Source organism: Opisthocomus hoazin, chromosome 4 (assembly GCF_030867145.1).
Source record: "Opisthocomus hoazin isolate bOpiHoa1 chromosome 4, bOpiHoa1.hap1, whole genome shotgun sequence".
NCBI lineage: Eukaryota > Metazoa > Chordata > Aves > Opisthocomiformes > Opisthocomidae > Opisthocomus > Opisthocomus hoazin.
This window is the reverse complement of record NC_134417.1, coordinates 90097311-90116427: the sequence shown is the minus strand read 5'-3', so window position 1 is coordinate 90116427 and position 19117 is coordinate 90097311. Positions and strand designations below refer to the sequence as shown.

General features: G+C 38.7%; 1 protein-coding gene across 1 annotated transcript in view; it reads right to left on the bottom strand.

Moving 5' to 3' along the window:
• The window catches only part of MINDY4 (MINDY lysine 48 deubiquitinase 4), an 83202-nt gene that overhangs the window by 9151 nt on the left and 54934 nt on the right, over positions 1 to 19117 (bottom strand). The window contains exons 14-16 of the mRNA XM_009931007.2: positions 17184 to 17247; positions 15133 to 15294; positions 1757 to 1937 (exon numbers count right to left, since the gene is read on the bottom strand). Coding sequence (XP_009929309.2) covers positions 1757 to 1937; positions 15133 to 15294; positions 17184 to 17247 — 407 coding nt within the window. The remainder of the gene's footprint in view (positions 1 to 1756; positions 1938 to 15132; positions 15295 to 17183; positions 17248 to 19117) is intronic.

Below are 19117 nucleotides of genomic sequence, written 5' to 3'. Positions count from 1 at the left end.
CTGGGTAACACTGCCTAACCATCATAGCTTGTTGATGTTTCCACAATGGAAAAAACAGTAATACTTTACATTCTGATTTTTCCATCTGGTACTGTATGCACAGTTTAGATGTATTAGCAATATTACCCTTTGGATGTAACGTAATTTCATTTTTTCTCCAGACCTAACAGAGAAATCCTGTAAAGCCAGAACTAGGAAAGTGTTTCCCTGGAATGATGAAATTATTTACATTTCCCAGCCTTTTGTAGAATTTCACAGATAACAAAAGATTAGTATACTAGACACATCTCTGGAAGAGGCTATAGCCATAACAACAAGAGATCTACCTCTCAATGCAAGTTTAGTCTTTGAGAAGAAATATACAGATATGCCATGACAGGTTGAACAGTAAAGACAAAAATTTATACATAGTCTGAGCACTTTCTCATCCAGGGATTTCAGAGTGCTTGGTAGCTCTGGATTTTGGAAACATTCCTGATTTATTAATGATGAAAAGACAGATAAGGACACGTGTTTTGGCCCATATGTCACATGGTAGAACACAATAGAAAAAACGTGTCTCGTTTCTCAAGTCCTATGCTGAAATATATCATTTGTGCCACTTAGAATCATTTATCTGGGGCAGACCTTGTGGGAACTAGTTGGCAACTATAGTCTTGTAATGGTTAAGCATTTTTTTTGACATAATATATATGATCACTACAATAGAATGACAGGGATTTTAAGAGGATAAATAACAGGCAAAAAGATGATGGAATTCACCACTAGACTTTGTGAGATGCTAAAGCCCTCATTACTCCCACCATACAAACGGCTTTGCCACACGGGCTCAATCAGAACGTACAACACCCATACATAATTCATCCCACCCAAGAACCAGAACGTAGGTGCAAAAAAGGAATACAAATACCTTATTTTTACAGAGTGGACTACAATAGAGTGGCTCCTTAAGATTGAGAAGGAATTTGATTAGATTGTATAAATATATTGAAGGAAAGAAAACAAAAGATAAGTAGGATATTATTAGCAAATAGGAATTTAATGGTCAAGAATGTCTTAATATGGCAATAAGTAGAAGCTTTTTAAGCATCAGAATACTTCTTGTCCAAATGCCTTCCAGTTGGACAAATACATAATTACTGTAACAGCAGCTGCATAATTTGGCATGGTTTCCTGAAAGAATGAGTGTACCAAGCGGGAAGATCTTCTGCATGCTTGTGCTTCCAGGTATGCTGACAAGCCCGTAAGAGACTAGACTTTGTTAGCAGATTACTGCCATCTTCTGAAGTAGCTGGTTTTGGCAGCAAGGATTTGATGCTTCCTCACCCTCTCTGCTCATTTTACTACATGCATGTAGGGTTGAGGAACAGGACACTTGCACTTTCTGCCTGTGGAAATGGTGTGAGAAAATGTGAAGGAGAATGGGAGTAGTTAAATATGGTTTATAGTCCTGGGAGCATGAATAGGCCAGATCACAATCTGTTCCTCGGCAATCCGTGTCACTGAAAGATTTACCAGTCTGTATAAAGTAGCACATGCTCCCTCTCAGCTCTTGAAAGAGCTTATCCTCAAAATTTCCTTGTGAAATCTAATTTCCAATTAATCACAAAAACTAATTATGGAAATCAGGAAACAGGCACACACATAATCTTTAATGCCCGAGACCATCATTGTTTGTATTATTGGATTCTTCTTTCTGATGTGATGCTGTCACCACCACCAGAGACAAAATGCAGAGTTGCTGAGCTGTACATACCAACTGTTAACCGTATTTCTTCTTCCTGGTTGGCCAAGCCATCATAATAATATAGATCAAATCTCCGCTCTGTTTTCCAGTCAGCTAGTAAATCCTTTTCCAAACAAAAAAGCACACTGAAGTGACTTTCACTGCATACCAACCATATTGGGTATTTAGGGGTCTTCAGGTAACAACCAACCTAAAAGAAAGATACAAAACATTAGAATGGCATGGGGGGGCAGGGGGAGAAACAATTTATTGTGGAAAACATGAGATGTATAATAACACTTAATTATTATAGTCTACAAATATTAATGAAGGCTTATTATATGCTGCTGATGAAGCAGACCAGGATAGCTCTGGTAAATCATGGAACATATAAAGGCAGCATCTGGCCATGAGCTACAGGCAAGTAATGAAATCCAGCTGTAGTATCCTTACAGCAAAAATACCATAACCCAGATGATCAGAACCAAAAGGAACCTTGTCCTCTCCAATACCTATAAAACCGCAGTGAGTTTAGGTCAGGAATACTACACGAGATCAATGGGAGGCCGTGCCCTCATATAACAGTACCTGGAAGCCAGGCAAGAGACTCCATAGTATCTCAGATGACATGAGACACCCCTGTGTGGGGAACTAAACTAAACCCAAAATCTTTTCTTGGATTAAGAATATAAGGCATTCCCTTCACTTTAATATCTTCTAGCTTCAAAGCCCAGATATGTAAAATATTTTCAGCTACTAGAAGAAAGTAATAAAAAATTACTTGTTTTGATTCATTATTCTTAAAAATGAAATATTCTGAGCTAAAAAACCACAATGATTTCTTTAATAGATGCCTTTTCTAAGTCTTTGCCCTGCTTTCAAAAGTTTGAAAGTATACTTATTTATAAATATCCTACATATTCTGTATGAAATTGTATACAGATGATTTTTCTACTCAAGATGCTTTAAACTAGAATACCAAAATGATTGAAACTAGAATTGATGGGGGAAGGGGATGCCAACAGGATTGCAGTAGGTAAACCAAGGTTGGCATGGCATCACCTGAGGGTGGCAAACCTAGTGGGAACATTTATGCTGCTCCTGGGAGCACAGAGGGCTCAGGAGTGTGTCTGAAACGCTTGTACACCAACACACACAATAGGAGAAACCACCAGCGTTGGTCAGCTGCCATAGCTACAATATCATTGTGGAGACCTGGTGAAGAGTGTCCCACAGTTGTGTTCCGGGAGGGAGGGCTACAGGCTGTTCAGGAGGGGTAGGCAGGGCAGGCGAGATGGAGATGTCGCACTATACCGAAGGGAGAGGTTTGAACGCACAGCCCTTACAGGTGGCGATAATGTGGTGAAGAGCCTCTGGGTAAGGATTAGGGGGATGGAAAACAAAGAAGATGTTGTAGTGGGTGTCTACTAACAATTGCTTAGCCAGGATGCAAGCACTGAAGAGTTATTCTGTAAGCAATTAGAAGAAATTTCTGGAATGGCAGCCCTTGTCCTCTTGGGAGATTTCAAATCCCCAGACATCAACTGGGAATATCATACTGCTGTGATGAGCAGGTCTTGGAAATTCTTGAAGCCTGTAGGAGATAACTTCTTGTCACAGGTACTCAGTGAGCCAACTAGCAAAGATGCTCTCTTATACTTGCTGTTTGTGAATAGAGAAGGACTCGTGGGGGATGTGATGGTAGGTGGCTCTCTGGGCCACAGTGATCATGAAATGGTTGAGTTAAAGATTTTCAATGTAATGAGAAGAAAGAACAGCAGAGTTGCTACCCGGACTTCAGGAGAGCAAACTTTAAGCTATTCTGGGAGCTATTTAGCAGAGAACCCTGGGAATCTGCTTTTGAGGGCTTAGCAGTCCACAAGTCTGGTCAGTCTTTAAGAACCACCTTTTAAAAGCACGGGAGCAGGCAATTTCACTGTGTCGTAAGTCAAGAAAGCGGGGCAGAGGATCAGCTTGGCTGAACAGGGAACTCCTCATGGAGCTCGAGGAAGAAGAACTACATGATCTCTGGAAGCAAGGTCAGGTTTTGCAGGAAGAGTACAGAGCTGTGGTTTGTTTATGCAGGGAGAAGACACGAAAGGCCAACGCTCAGTCAGAGTTGAAACTAGTCAGAGCTGTTTCAGATAACAAGAAAGGCATTTTTAAGTATGTTAATAGCAAGAGGAGGGCTAAAGAAAACATTGGACCAATACTTGTTGAAGATGGTCTTCTGACTAACAGGGATGAAGAAAAAGTGGAGGCATTTAATGTTGTTTTTGCTTCAGTCTTCAATAATACTGATAGACCTTGGGCTGCCCAGTCCCTTGAATTGGAGGACCACAAGTGTGTGACCCATGAATTTTCATTTGTGGACACCGAAATTGTAAGGGACCACTGGTATCAGCTGAATGCTCACAAGTGCATGAGGCCCAATGTGATGCACCCCAGAGTTCTGAAGGAGCTAATAGATGTTACGGCTGGACCCCTCTCCATCATTTACCAAATGTCTCAGGAGTCTGGGGAGGTCTCTGCTGACTGGAAGCTAGCCAATGATATTCCAATCTACAAAAAGCACATGAGAGAAGATTCAGGAAACTACAGACCTGTTAAGTCTAACCTCAGTTCCTGGAAAAATTATGGAGAAGATTATACTGGGTACTACTGAAAGGCATTTAAGTAATAATGCAATCATTAGGCACAGGCAACATGGATTTACAAAAGAAAAGTCCTGTTTAATTAATTTGATATCCTTCCATGATAAGGTGACCTACCTAGTGGATGAAAGGAAGGCGGTGGATGTAGTTTTTCTGCATTTTAGTAAGGCTTTTTATACTGTCCCTCACAGCATCCTTCTGGACAAGCTGTCCAAGAACTGGCTGAAGGGTAGAGTTCAAAGGGTTGTAGTTGATGGGTCTACACTTGGCTGGCGATCAGTCACCAGAGGTGTTCCTCAGGGTTTGTTTCTAGGGCCAGTTCTGTTCAATACATTTATCAACAATCTGCATGCAGGAGTTGAATGCACCATTAGCAAGTTTGCTGCTGATACCAAACTGGGAGGTGCTGTTGACTTTCTTGAGGGACAGGAGGCCTTGCAGAGGGATCTAGATAGATTGGAGCATTGGGCTATGACTAACAGGATGAAATTTAAGAAGTGAAAATGCTGGATTCTGCACCTAGGATGGAGTAATGCTGGGCACAAGTACAGACCGGAGAGGAGTTTCCAACACTAAATAGTCTACTCTATTCTACTGATTTGAAGTATTATTCTTAAATCTACCAGCTATCTAAAATACGGGCTACTACAGCAATTCTTTGGATTTGTGAGTAATTGCTTTTATCTATATATGTATCCATTTATCAGTTTAATCAGTTTTTTCTGCTGCTTCACCCCACAGTCTTTAAGGCTCAAGTCAAGCAAAGGATTAAGGCTAGTTTTATGTATATTTAGCCTCACAGCTATTATTTCTCATGAAATTTATGTTTTAAGGCAGACATACATATGTTTGAATACCTGGGGAAATGCATCTATAGTTTTGAAACTTAATATATGCTGATATAAAACGAGTCAATGAGGTTTCCTGCATCCCTTGAGGTCAGTGAATATCTTGTAGTATTTTCTTCACCTTACAGTAATGTGTTCTGAGACAGATACCATCCTTCTATTGCATGCTGCTGCTTTAAAGCTGCAGTATCAGTTCATGATATTAGCCCCTTCAGTAGTAAACAGTAGAGTAAAAACAGTGATTGGATTGCTTAATGTAGCAAAGAAACCTTATTTCTTCCAGCTAGGATTTTAAGATTCAGCTACAACAGATACCTATTATTAGCTATATTCCTGTCATTGAAAGGTGTATTCTAAGCTCAAAATAACACTGATTTTTCTCCCATTGAATTCTTGAGTTTTGTGTCTTCGATAAATGCTCAGGGAAACTAAAAAACAAAATAAAACCTCTTGCTTCCAGTGGAATGCTTCTGACTACAGCTCTGCTTATTATTCTTATAGTAGACAGAATGGCTACTGCTCAGGACTCTTTGTAAAACCATCTCTATTTTAGCCCCAGCTTTATCCTTTGCTAAATAGATGTAGCACTGCTGGTATGGTGGCATGTTACCAATCTGCAAAACACAGAATGGCAGCCAAGTGCGCAATACATGTACATAAAAATATAAGATCAGTTTCAGTCTCCATAATACTGACACATGGATCAAAGAAACTTTGCTAGTTTAGAGGCTCAGGTAGTTTTGAAGAGATCTGCATAGTAATATGGTCAGTGACATAATCTACAGAAACCATCTCTGCCTATTGCTACCTTTACCACTATGGGATTTAAATCACGCTTCAGCATATGCAGTGGGTGCTAGTGCAAATTGGAAGACTTTTAACTGAAAAATTCTCATATATGTTTTCTAGATATAGATTCCCAGATACAGCTTCTAGAGTACAGCCCTCAGTTCTTCACCTTTGGCACACAGGTGAAAATGTCATCTAATATACTGCTAAAATGCAGAAGTCAACATATATGCTTTTGTAATTAAAAACCTAAACAGCGTACCAAGTGACAAGGAGTATGTGGGTTTTTTATTATTAAGATATAGAATTTATATCCGAAGTGTTGTATGACTACAAAATCAATTATTTTTGCCAATGAGAATTTCTTCTGATGTTAGATAACAAGTGTCTGGATAATTAAGTAACTGTTCCCTGACTTATTACTTTGCTAATATCTATTTAAAACAGCCTTTTATACAACAGTTTTGCTTTTTATGTAAATCCTTGGCTTAAAAGCAAAGAAAATTTTTGCAAGCTTACAAAAATACTCATAACAGGAATTATCAACAAAGGAAATACACAGATGCAACAAAAGATGGCAAATTAGAGGGATATGGATGAATAGATTCAGTCACAGAAACATGCATATTTTGATATGCAGATAAATCAAAGCCAAAAAGGAACAGCCAGTCTTCTCCTAAAAATGTGTTCTTCCTACGTATGTCTGCTAAAGTAACTTCCAAGCTTCATCAAACGACATTTGACAAAACAAGATTAGAGAGATACAGAACTGTTTCAAAGCACACATCCACCCCAATTCCTACTCACATGAACAGTCCTACTGAAGTCAGGACAAATTGTTCAGACAAGTAAGGTCTGTAGGAACATTTTCCAAATATGTATAGTTTTCAATTACAAAGCTTGCAGAAGGCGGCGAGGGCATGAACTTTAAGACAACAAGGAGAGTATAAAAACCATTGTAGGTCAAATCCTTACCTCCCATAAAAAGGGACAAGTCTTCATTTCAGTTACATCAATGATACTAGTTGAGCATTAGCTGCTGCCTTTAACATGAAACTGCGATCCAGCTGTTGGATGGTCACTGCAGATTTTCTTCTCCCCAAAACTGCTGGCCACTCTGTCCCACTATCATCACCTTCCCAGAGCTTCTGGCTCTCCAGATACCTCAAGTTATTCCTACACTTCAGCTTTAAGGTTGAGCGGCATGGAGTGGTTTTTATCTATATGGCTAAAACTCCTTCTTTCCCCAAACATGTGATTTTGTCTAGACTTCCTATAAGGAACTTCCCTCTCCCATAGCGTTCCCCAAAACATATCTAGATTTTTTCTACAAAATATAATACAGAACCATGATATCGACAAAGTAAGGGCAATTCGCATTGTGGGGATTCCTTTGCGCGCTCCTGCAAGCTTCAGTTGTTGCGTGGACTAAATGTATGCCCTCATTTAACTGGTGAGTGGTGAGTGCTTCTTCAGTTGCCTGGTCAGCTTGGTTGGTGGCAGTGATCCTGGAACATAACAGGACCTTGAAACAGGACAGGGAAGAGCAAACATGAACACCCTGTGTTCTGACTCCTCAGGAAACCCTTTAGACACAGTCAGAATGGGTGTCATCCAACATGTGCTTGTGGATGACCCCCCCAAGAGAATGGAGTCCTCCTTTCCAGCTGTTGTATGCTGCCCTGTGAGTGTAATGCTGCTCTGACTTCCAAAGGCAAAACAGGGAGGCGCGACTTGAAAATTATTATTTTGTTATGGGCTCAACGGCTGTGTTTCTACTTTGCAGAACATAAAAAGAATCCTTTTGTTTTGCTGCTTGCATATCATAATGCATTAAAAAGTAACAATGCATTACTATTAAAATATTTGTTTTCAAACATGCTGATTAATCTTCTTCGGGCAAAAAAAAATGTAGGGGTGGGAATGAATTAGGTGTCTTTCATGCTGCATGTTTTTAATTCCTATGGAGACTTCACTAACCCTAATACTCTCCCTTACAAATCCCTTAAGAATGCTCATAAATTTTAGGGACACAATTCTCATTTTTGGAAAATGTCAACCTTTCAAAAGCAAGCACCTTCAAAGGGCTCATTTTCAACACTACGGGTGGTCTTTTTCCACATCTGACTTCAGTGTGTATTCGCACAATGATGAAATTAAATCTACACACAAATATTTATTACTGGAGAGTTATTCTAATACATCTGCCAGAATGAGTGTATGTTACTTCACCATTTAGATTTTATTTGCTCATTGAACATGGCTATATTTTGCCATGTGTAAACCAAGCACTACAACCTGGATTCTGTGTTTCTTGGACTCCATTACACAATTTACCTTGAACAGAAGCAAACACTTGGTAATCACTCCTATGCAGCGGCCATGATTCAAAGGAGAAGATGATATCAAAACCAAGGGAGATCACTGGGTATGGGTAACATGATGGCATTTTTCTCCAGCAGTTTTGTTATCACTTAATATACTTTCACTGCCTTGCTTGTTGGACTTAATTTTTTTTTTTAAATCAAAATTATATTCAGTCATTTCTTGCTTTATATTTGTTTGCCGGAATGCAACTGTTATAGATGCTCATTTTCCCAAGTAATCATACGATGCAGTACAGAGACTCATGTGATTCCACAAATGTCTGGGTTCTGTCACACTGAGTAATTGCTAGTTGTATTGAATTCAATAAGATTGATAGACAAAAGGATAATTACACAAATCTTTCACAGCTACAGGCCACAACCTATTGTTTGTTCTGTCAACATTTTTTCCCGGAAACTGCAATGACCTTTACTGAATTAATATTAAACAATGTTCCAACAGTGTTAAGAGCAAAGTGTCAATGGTGTAAAAACACACACCCCTGGAATAGCCCTTGGGTGACTGAAAACACCATTGACTCAGTTCACCTACTCCACCTGCACTGTTAAACACCAGATCAGCCACATTACTGCTGTATTTGCATATAGTTACGGGACACTGGGAGGGTAAAGTTACCGCCATTGATATGTACTTGATTTCAATCAGATATAGAAAAAATTAAATTAACGTTCACAAGATCTGACATTCAGAGTATGTATAACTTAATGACTCTGCCAGGTTAGGCAGAAATTGAAGAGTTTTCGCTAGATATATTCTAAATCATGGTAGAAAACATTACTGCTCTGTGGGAGCCCCAGACAATTTCACTGTACCTTTGAATCCTATTCGTTACAGAAAACATTCTGATAATTGAACTGGGAGGAAAAAAGGGCATCATTAACGAAGAAGTACACAGAGAGATGTGTTCAATCCCAGCACTACCAAACCAAAGAAAAGACTCCTGTAAAGCACTGGCTTTTGACTAAAGTTCTCATATGCTGACACAACATAAAAGAAGATAAGAGCTGTGGCAAGGCAAATAGACGTCAGGATGCCAGGTGACCTCAGGATCTTTTCTGTCTCCTTCTCCCATTCTGCTGCTTTTCTGATATGTCCCATCAAGTGAAGAAGAAATGCTGAGGGAGATTCAGACCCTCACTCAGACTTCAGCACTTTGCCATTTCCTCAATACACATGAAGGAGTCTATAACTCATTTCACAAAGTTATTTCACTGTAACAACAAAGATAGGTCAAAATTCAGTCCACTTAACTCTTCAGCATCTATTTCTAGGCCCTTTAACTTCAGTTGGCCCCGAGTCTTTGGCTGTCTGTAAAATCAAACAAGGAAAAGATGGATATTATCAGAAATATTAGACCACCCTGGTCATCAGCAATAAAGGCAGTTGGCTGGGCTCTAAAGTGAAGCATTTTCAGCCTATAAAGGACCTAAAGTTAGATATGATACATCCAGATACAAATGCAGGTATTTCTAATCTACAGAGACACGTGGAAGATATTTGGCTTATCATTTTCTGTTTTGTCTGTTTGCAAAGCATGCAGAACTCTTTTAAACATGTGGCGTTTGTTATTCTTATTGTCTTAAATAAAAACTGTGATTCTATTTTATCTGGAAGGATGTTGGCAAGAAATCAATGCCAACATCCCAGCAACAGTGACTGGTTGCTGGGAAAATAAATATTCATGGATAAGGACGAGGACAATAGGACTTCATTAAAGAAAATTTCAGTTCCAGGCTAGAAAAGGAGATGTGAAAACAAAGAATGAACAACAGACTTTTAAAATGCTCAATGCTTTGTCAGTCTTCTTTCAGTCAAACTTGTATGTGTCTTGTTTCAGTCAAACTTGTATGTATCACATGGTTTTGCCCACAGTGGTGCTCACAAATTATTTACGTAAATAGCAGGGTCCCTTGCATCTATGTGGCACAATATCTACCACATACCCATTACTGAAAAATAAGTGGAAAATTGAAACCAACCATCCGTTTCCGTTTTGCACATGCATATTTTTGTTGTTGGTTTCTTAAACGAGATGGTTAAAAACCTCTTTCTAAACCTCCCCCTTCGCAACCCCACCGATGACCTGGCTTGAATCCAGTCCATCTGACTGAGAAAGGCGCCTGTTTAGCAGACATATTGCCAAGCGAAGAAAGTTATAGGAAGGACATTCCATGGGGCAAATAAACAGGTGAGGTGCCAGAAGACTGAGCATGTGTGCTGAAATTAATAATTCAAGTAGGTCTTGTTATAGCACAGAGTGTGCTGGTTTCATCAAAAGGACCAAAGATAATATTTCCCATCTGTGGAATTTTAATGAATAAAATCTGTTTATTTATGTTCCTCTCTCTTTTTGAAAAGAAATAGGAAAAATGAGCACAATTTCTTTGTCGATGCCACGTTCTCTATTCATTTTCAGAAATGCAAAAACTGAAAATCATCAGTCTCTTGATGCCGACAGCTCACTCAGAGACTTGGACATTGTCAAGAATCAGAGTAGGGTGAGTTTGGGAGGTCGGATGATAGGAGGTTTGACTACTGCAACAGGGCAGGTTAAAAGCAGGAGAGAATCAGTGAAAACAAAGGAGAATCAGAGTCAAGGTTCAAAAGAGACAAGTAACCTTGAATACATCCATTACTTCATGTACAACAGAATATACCTAAACCTGTTTCAAAAAGCATTTCAGAAGGATGGCCAAATTCCTCAGCCAGTATCACAGTAACTTTAGAATGAGAGAGTCAAAACACCTCTACTTTCTTCCCAGTTCAGCCACTAAATTACTGGATGACTTATTGGGATAAGCACTTTGACATTTATTTGCCTGTTACCACCCCTGTAAAATGGTAATGATACTTGCTTCTTTTTGCAGAGCACAGATCTATTCATAGGAAATGACACATAAAGGCTACATATTATTATTGTTGTAGTTTTTATTATTTTCATTATTAATAATAATAATGATAATGGTAGTATCTTTTAAATTTTTCAGATAAGACTAATAGTAGTATCTTTTAAATTATTCAGATGAGAATGAAGATTATTCTTCCCTTTTGTCACTGTTGGTCTCTTAAATTATCTGGTACAAATATGAGGAGCATCTGTTTCCATCTGTTTCTGCTTTCAAAATTACAAGAAGTTTTGAAAAGAGCATTTCATCACCCAAAGTTTTTTCACCTGCAATTTTAATGTGGCGTTTAGGCCAAAGATTCAGGCAGGGCCTTTCTCACTCATGACTGCTATCATCGGTCCTGCCCACTTCTGGGCCTCACCTCTTTCTCAGAGGTCTTGGTCTTGCTGCAAAAATGACTCAGCTTCCCTGAGACTACTGCTGCAGCCCAACAAACAGAGGAAAGCCTGCACCAATTCCATGTGGACTGGCCAAGTGTTTCTATTGCTTTAAGAGCTCTAAAGAAATCTCAGGAAACCAAAAATCTGAATTTAGGCTTCTTAGTTAAATGTGTAAGATCAGATGGAATTAATACAGCTTAAATATGGGCTTAGCACAAAGAAAAGAAATCCAAAGATGTGTAACGTGCCTATTGAAAAGTAAAAGCATTGAACTTATAGCCTTTTTGCATTAAAATTTGGAATCTTACTATGAAACTAAATGTTTACATATGAAATAGATTGAATGAATCCATCTGTCACTGTGAAACATTTTAAAACAAGTAATTACACTACAAAAAATATGCTGAGTATGGTGATATGTTAGGACTAAGAGTGATGATTAGACATTAACAATTCCAGACAAATTACATGAAGCACACATTTTTCTAATCAGCAAAGATAACACATTCAGCATGATCCACTGAAAGCGACTATTGGACCAGCAACAGAGGGATTCTTCAGGCAATCACTGGAGAAAAAGGGACTGATCATTTTGTTTTGATTTGCTACTGCTGAAGGCTGTCAGAAGGATTAATTCAGTTCTCATGCCCTCATGATATTCTCAACTCAGAAGACATGCCAAGGAACCTGTGGATTATATAGAAATACTTCACGTATTAGACAAACAAGATAAAATGGTACAGAAATCTTTCTTCATGTGGATTTACTGCATGTAGCCTGGAATCTTGCGAATCTCTTCCTAAACGTGTTGGTAAATTAGAAGAAGTCGAGAGTAGAGCAATAAAACTAAGCTTTGCACAGGATGTGCTGATGAAAAAGGGAGGAACTGTTACCTCAGTTTGCAAATGTCTAGCGGATGGGGATGAATAGGGGGCAGGCTGGATTAGAAGTAAGAACGGTAATCAGAGGAAACTAAGTAAATGAACAGTCAGGTTTAATATTAGTATATCCAAAGCACAAGCTGTGTAGTAGATCTTCAAATCTCCACATTTGCAGGTACCTGCAAATCTGTATTTGCACTTTCTCGTATGTTAAAGCAGACACATGTGAGAAAAAAGGTAAGATCACAGTTATATGCACCACAATTAACTACCAAATGGCCATCTGAACAAAAAGGCAGGAACTTCATGGACGCAGATTTTTAAAAGAAAGCTTGCTATATAACAGGACATAAAAATATCCTGAATTATCCCCCGAGAGATCCGCTGGATATGACCTAAAGGGAGTTTTCCAGCTCTCATGCCTATGATTCACCATATATCATGCTCAGGATTTTCTTACTCCTGGAAACAAAATAAAAAACACCCAAGCAAAAATGACAGTCCTTTTCCATTACTGGCTTCAGTTACCATCCTCATAGCCACAATGTAATTGGATGCTGAATCCACTTACCGAAACACTGAGAGGAAGAAAAGAGTCAGTTTGAAAGACTTACAAGCAAACATTATTCTCAGTTCCACTACTGCAAACTGTCAGTGACATTTGCTTCTTCTAAATTGTTCTAAACTTGTATCTTTGTAACAGAAAGCAGGATCTGGCCCCTTATGCTGAAGCCACAGAGGAGACCCCCCAGACGTGAGGCCAAAGTCCACCAGAATCTGACTTCTGTCCTAGTCCCGAGGCAGGCATTGCAGCATACGCTGAGATGGATGAACTGAAATGTGGAGCACTTGCAGATGTTCTTAATCAAAAGCAAGACAATTTGCATCAGATGCCCAACTAGTGCAGACTGAAAAAAAAAAGGAAACTACGTCTGCTGGAGTTTCTGTAACTGATTAAGAGTCACTGGCTTGGAAAACTGATCACTGCCCATGAGTCCAACTCCCATGCAAGAGCACGGTAGCAGACGAAACAGACCCCCTCCACCATATAATTTGCAGAATAAGTGGAAGATGGTGTTTGATTCTCTGGGTAACTTTTAATTTTATTTTTAGAGTGAAGATGGGAAAGAAATAGCTCTTACCTGCACTGACCTCACTTACCATTTTGCCACTTAGAAGTCATTTTCCTCACTAGAGAATGGAAAAAATGCTACAGTGGTGCATAACTATTTTTTGAGGTTTTAAATGTTACATTTTTTATAGAAAAGGACAAGGAGCTTGAACTAGACACAGAAGCTAATTTATATTTACTTGAGTTTGTTCTGAATTAATCTGATTTGGATACACTGATACACTGTCTTGACTGAATTTAAGCTTTACTACAATCTTGTGAATAATGTAATAGATTGTGTTAGTTAACAAAAATTCTAATTTGAAAATGTAACTAACTTCAGCTATATGGGAAACAGTTAAAATCAGGCTTTGTTTTCAGTCACACATTTATATTAGATCGGTAAAAACAAATTCTTCGCTAATCACTTTCAAATTTTTCTTAGAGGTACTGACTTCAAATCCAGATGAAAGCATTACAATTATCTAATCTAGCATCTAACACAAGCAAAAGAATTTCAGATAACATCCTTGCACCCAACACAAGATTGTCTGTTTAAGATAGAACATGTCTTTCGGAAAGATATCCATCTTGATTGCAATGTCTGTTGATGGAGAACCAGTGAAATCCTTCTACAAGTTTTTCCACAGGTAAATTAATGGTTGTCACCTCTTTGAAATTTTTAATCTATCTTTTAATTTTCCTGATGACTAGAATTAAAATATTAATTTCAAAGACATGTTAAAGGGAACATTCCCACTATATCGACAGCTATTTTAATTGTCTATCGTTTTCTTTACTGCTAATACAATATGACCAGCATTACAGCATGGAGTAGAGGATTCAGTCAATCTGGCTCCCCATCACATTGGATCTCGTGGAAAACTGAATACTTAGAGTGAGTTTCAGCTCCAGATTCAGTTGCTTATATACACATGACGAAGATACAGGCGTCCACATGTGAGCTGGGTGTCTCAACTCCACTCTAATCAGTGGAGATCTAGTGCATGCAGTCAGGGGAACTTGTTCAGCTCAGCCTGGAGTACAGAATTATGTTTAGTCAGCTGAACAGCTTTCAGCACCACAGACCACACTGAGCAGGTCCTAGCTGACATATACAGATCTATACAAGACCCACTTAAACAGAAGCGTGTTAGTCTGTAAGCTGACTCCCACTTCAGGAGATCAGTGAGCAAACAACAGAAGCATGTAAGATCTGAGATGCTGTAGACTACCCAAGTCACTCACCAAGGGGCGGCAGCTGTGACACAGAATCTGCATCCAGAAGGGAGACCACGCTCTGCCTTGGGACGTCTAAACCAGCACCAGATGTCTCAGAGTGAGCAACTGAATCAAGCCCATAATTTCTCAGCTGCCATACTCACTCCAAGCCAATTTTAAATGTAATTATTTCCTTTTTAATTAAAATCAGATAAACGGAAAGCATACCTGACAAACATCATAGTGTTCGAAGAGAGACAGCAAACCAATGTCACTGCGGCTTGTGATACCTTTCAAAATTGTGATATTGCCATTTCCCGAGTCCAGCTCTATCACATTGTTGAAAACATTGGACACAGCTTTGCCAGTCAAAAGCAAGTTCACCAGCTCCTGTATGTGACATGTTTGAAAAAACAATCATAAAAACAGCAGTTAAACAGTCTGTCTCTACCAGACCTCAGTACAAGACTGATTCAGGATTGATAAAGTTACACTTGTACCAGACCCTTTTAGGTTTAGGATTAGGATTGCTTATAAAATTTTTTCCAGATTTTTTGGGGAAAGTCTACTCCCAAAGTAAAATAAGGAAATATTAGCAGAGTTTTCAATGTTCATCTTTCAAGAGGCAAAACGCTGATAATCAATTTACTCTTACATCAAGCTCTCATCTTTCTCATTTTAGTGTTGGGGTTTTTTTCGATTAGAACATTTAGGTGTCCCTTTTTTTCTACCATAAAAGCTATAGCAGGAATGATATAAATTAAAAGCCTGTACAGTATTATCTGATATTTCTGCATGTGCGCAGTGATGTATTTTGTGTGTTGGACAAGATTGGTTACAAGATATTTTTTTCTCAATGATTATTTCTGGATGAACTTAAGTCTCATTCAGTAAGACGTTCACCCATATGGCTTCACATCTGCTCCATAACACTGATATACTTACTATAGCAGATTGTTCACTATTTCCACTCCAATTGAACTAGAAGTATGGGTGTGTCAGAGGCTAAAGACATGTGAGAGGGGGTGTGTGTGTACATACGCGCATGTGAGTGTGCGTGAAGCTCAAGGGACAAAGACACTAGATATTTTGCTTAGCATAAAACCCCATGAGAGTCAGCTAGGATGTAACAGCACGTAACAATATCTAGCAGGAGACTGTGCTACAGCAATGAACCAGCAAATTGTTAATAAATAGTATATGTCAAGACACATAAGGGGAAATAATAATAATAAAGTTTCCAGAAAAAATAGTCCAAATGACCATGCCCAAAGACATGACTAACACTGCCAGTCTGGACTTGATGTATGACTTAAAAAATACTGCACACATTTATAGCCCCGTGTTTCTCCTGAAGGACTCCCCAAAGTTTATGGGCTCTTACTGATGTTTGTAGGACTTGTAATCCACCAGTGATCTTCCACCACCTTCTTGAGGAATCACTGCGTAACTACAGTATAAAAGTCTTCTAACAGCCGTGCAAGAGAAGAACATGAAGCTTGCCTTTTGCAGGCACAATAGCAGTACTTTTAATAGCTGTGGACCATATTCAGAAAACACAGCTGCCCATGTCCCAGCTTTGGGGGAATCCATGTTTCAGAATTCTGGGATCTACATTCCACCCAGGTGTCCAAGGCAAAACGTTTCCAAATGGGTGGATGCATCTGCAGGCCTAGAGCCCAGTGGGAGACATCTGGTACAGGACATGATCTGGAATTTAGACTACACAAAGTTGTGGTCCTAAGAGTCAGACAGCAATTCAGACTGCTTATTTTCAAGCACCACATGTCTTTTTGACACACCTACAATAAGTCAGTGTTTCCAGCTTGAAGCACCAGTTAGCTTCAGTCAGCATCAGCTCAGTTAGCTGGGCAGTGAGCATTTACAGAGGAGCTGTACAATCAGACATGCAACCTCAGTCACCTTTCTGAAATGGCGGGGAGGAACAGAGTCTGCAGTCTCAGCAGTATCTCAGCACTAAAACCAGCTAAGGAGCTCAAAAGGGGCAGATGAGAGGAGTATGAGCACATATACACATACATGCAGATGACACACACGGACAAGAAGACCAGGCCAAGAGGCAGAGGCTCTAAAATCAAAGACAACAATATGTCAAAACACATGGAAAAAAAGAATAAAAGATGAAGGTGCCTGACATTATGGGGAGAAAGGAAAAAAATAAGGAACTTAAAATAAGAAATGCCATCTCTTCCCAGAGGTCAATTCACGGCTCTGCATGCAGGGCATATGACATCCCCTAGACTGCACGCTCAACTCACCTGAGTACAATAGCCATGGCTGCCAATTAATCGGTTTGTAAGCACATCAAAATCATTGCGCACCCTGAAAAGGAGTGGAGAATGCAATTAAATTAGAAGTGGAGAATACAACTAAATTTAAATACAATTGCTCCCTTTCACTAGACTTTACGTCTCTAAATCCTGGGGGAAAAAAAACCCAAACTGTTTCCCAACCATAAATATAGCTGTACCTTTTGGAATCCTTTCAATACGATTTTCTGCATGGCAAAACAAGTGTATACACCAACTAAACCTGTATCAATGCAAAAGTTTGTTAGAGCTAGTCTAAACAAAACAGCTGTAAAGGAAAAAAGAAGCCATTGTCGCCACCAGTTAGAACTTTAGAAATTAGAACTACTTGTCTTACAGAAATACAGTCTCACAAGATGGTTGACGTTGGAAAGGACCTCTGGAGGTCACCTTGTCCAACTCCTCTGCTCAAGCAGGGCCACCTAGAGCCAGTTGTCCACGATCATGTCTAGATGGTTTTTGAATATCTCTAAGGAGGTAGACTCCACAGCCTACCGGGACAACCTATTCTAGTCCTCAGATACGATATTCTCACGTGTATTTGTTACTGCTATCATCAACACTTGGAATACACTCACTAACCGCAGACAATGTAATATATACACTAGATTGTCCAAGAAAAGAAGAAAGAAAGAAAAAAAAAAGACTCTGGGTGAACACATTTATAATACCGCTGTGTGGTCTTCTATTTTATCAAAGAGAAAAGTCCACAAAATTATGAAATTGCATTATTGATAATTATGGAGTAGTATCTCCCCAAACTAAGTTCCCTCTCCCATAACTGCTGGTATTATTGAATTAGTGATTGGTTGATGACCTAAAAAACAAAGTAAAAAACAAAGTAACTGTGTATTTTGTAACCGTGATAATTTTTCTCTTGCGGATATAATGTAATTACAAACATTATTTCATACATAAATCAACATCTAATCTAGTTTTGAGAAAAAACAGTGTACTATATTATGGAACAGCTATGGCAATAAACTCCACAGATTAATTCTATGGTTCATAAAGAAGCTATTTCCATTCAATATAAAATACGTCGATCTCAATAAACTGTTTTCGCTACATCCTTATTTTGGTATTGTTAAAAAGGTAGAGAGAATGCCTGAGGATCATCAATTAAAACTTCATTATTCTACCTACATCTGGCCTTCCCACTCTCATTCGACTTGTAAAATCTTCTGTGCACCCAAATATTCATGTGTCCTGGCAATTAGTGTAATTATTAAAAAAAAAAAAAGATTTTGTTTCTGTTAAAGTAAGAGCTAAATTGATGTGGTTAGAGTTGAGCTAGCTAGAAATTTCCCTTCAACATTGCTATACAACCTCTCTAAAAAAATTGAATTCTTAAATAAAAAGCTGGGACATTTGCTGTCTTCATCCCAAACTTTACACAACATTTTTCTCATGGGATTCCTTTGAACACCAAAATCAGAATGTAATATATAATTTATAAGATTTCCAGCCCTAACGATACTTAAAATCATTCAAATCAAGCCATAGCCACTGAATCACAATTCCCTTTCTTAAAAATTTATTTCAAAGATAATTTACAAGTTAGTGTCAACCATAAGTGCCACAATAATATCTCTTGCTAGTGAGTAATCAAAGAAAAGGCCATGGAAAGTGTGCCTGCGATACGGAAAATTCTCTTGTGCAACATTGCAAGGAATGGATGAGGCGATAATAATCTTTGGATTTCAGCCATTTTTTAGTTTTAGAAACAGTTTCATCTTGAAAACGCCATAGCCTTGTTTGAAATGAGCAGACTATACAATATGCGTCAGTTAGGGACGATGGGACGTACGACAAAGACAATAGGAGGAAGTTCTAATTTCATCTGTAGGTACAAACAATATGGGAGTTCAGAGGTGTATCTC